The 1,663-nt window shown below is 67.2% G+C and overlaps 1 protein-coding gene across 1 annotated transcript; it reads right to left on the reverse strand.

Annotated features, from left to right (window-relative positions):
• Nucleotides 1-72: 72 nt before the first annotated feature.
• On the reverse strand, nt 73-1,472 carry EMIHUDRAFT_256452 (hypothetical protein; the record flags this gene model as incomplete). The annotated part of the gene is made up of 2 exons (XM_005767611.1): nt 73-1,379; nt 1,458-1,472. Coding segments are annotated over 2 exons (1,322 nt in total), but the record flags the coding sequence as incomplete, so codon positions are not given.
• Nucleotides 1,473-1,663: the final 191 nt, after the last annotated feature.

The following is a 1,663-nucleotide window of genomic DNA, read 5'->3' on the forward strand; positions in this document are numbered from 1 at the left end:
AGAAAAGGGTTGCGGATAAATCGAGCTCGGTACCAGGAAGGCGCAGCCCCCTCCTGGCTGACTGCGACGAACCGAATCGCCTCGCGCCAGCACTTGTGGTTCTTGCACCTGCCAGTCTTGTAGCGGCCGCCCTGCCGGGATGCCTCGCTGACGAAGGCGTCGGCGAGGGCGAGCCAGTTGCGATGGTGTACGCCGACGGTGTACCGCCGCTGCGCCTGCTGTAAGAACTCGCTGGTAGACGAGAACTCCGAAAGATCCAGCAGCTCCGCCGCCGGCGTAAGTTTGGGCGGGTGGTAGCGGCGCCGTGGCACCGCCTTGGTCTCCTGGAAGGGCCCGACGACGTCTTGGTATAGCGTGCGCCCGTCCCACTCGCGCCACGTCTTGCCGACCGCGTCGCGAACGGCGCGGAGGCGTTTGTGAGCCTCCCGAAGCTCGTCGAAGCGCTCTCCCGGCGCGAGGGCCACATCGAGGTCGCGGAATGGCTCGTGCAGCTCGCGTATCGGCCGCGTGACGAGGGCCCACGTGCCGACCCACGCTGCCTCACGGATGTCCATGGCACTGGTCAGGCCCATACCGCCCATCCTGACCGGGAGTCGGGCCTGCTGAACAGCGACCCGCCACCGTGGGCTGTTGCGTCCGACCCGCGCGCCACCCACGAGGGTGTAGAGCGCCTCCTCCATCAGGCGGTCGTGCTCGCGCGCGGCGTCCTGGGTCACCGACGGCGGCATAGTGCGAAGGAAGAAGGTGAGCGTGGTGTTGCTGCAGAAGCGGAGGAGCACCTGGGCGAGCTGCTGCGCGGTGTGGATCGTTTTGGTGTCGCGCAGCGCCACGATGCCCGAGAGCGGCTCCAGCGCCTTGCGGACGCGCTTGACGAGTTTGTCACGGCACCACGCCTTGTCCCCGAGGTACGCCCCGAGCACGCGAATACCGCGAAGGACGCCGTCTGCGGAGTCCGGCGTGCCCTTGACATCCGTGCGGTTGCGCACCGCGTCGAGCGAGCGCGGGTCGGGGGCCCACATGCACCGCTTGGACTTGTTGCTCTCGACGCCACTCCAGAGTTGAGCAAGGTCGTCGCCCTCGAGCATCGCCTCGAGAGCCGCCCTCGGCGCGTCCGCGACGTAGGTATCGTCAAGGTAGGCGCAAATTAGGGCGGACGGGTTGCGCACCTGCATCTCGAGCAGGGTCCAATGATAGCCGACGGCGAAGAGGAAGGGCCCGAGAGGATCGCCCTGCGCGCAGCCCTCGGTCGACATGAAGGTGTCGCCCGAGCTGCACCGCGCCTCCGCGTTGAAGAGAAAGAGGCGGCGCTGCTCGCTATACCACAACGCGACGGTCGGGATGAGCTCCGGGAACCACCGCCGCAGGCCCGCAAAGATGGCCTAGGAGAGATGGGCGACGCACGAACACAGAGGGACAGTGTTGCGCACCCCGCCCCGCTCGCAGGGCGTGCAGCACACAGCAACACAAGACATATCTAGGCGCTGTGCGCCTCCTCGGGATTTCTGGGGAGGTAGGAGTGTGTGTGTGTGTGTGTGTGTGTGTGTGTGTATGTGTGTGTGTGTGTGCTCGCTCGCTCGAACGCGCTTGCTCGCTCGCTCGAGCGCGAGGCGCGCGGGCGCTATGCGAGCCGCCCTGCCCGCGGCGCTGCTAGAGTTGCGCCGCG

This window comes from Emiliania huxleyi, assembly GCF_000372725.1.
Source record: "Emiliania huxleyi CCMP1516 unplaced genomic scaffold EMIHUscaffold_4811, whole genome shotgun sequence".
Taxonomy (NCBI): Eukaryota; Haptophyta; order Isochrysidales; family Noelaerhabdaceae; genus Emiliania; species Emiliania huxleyi.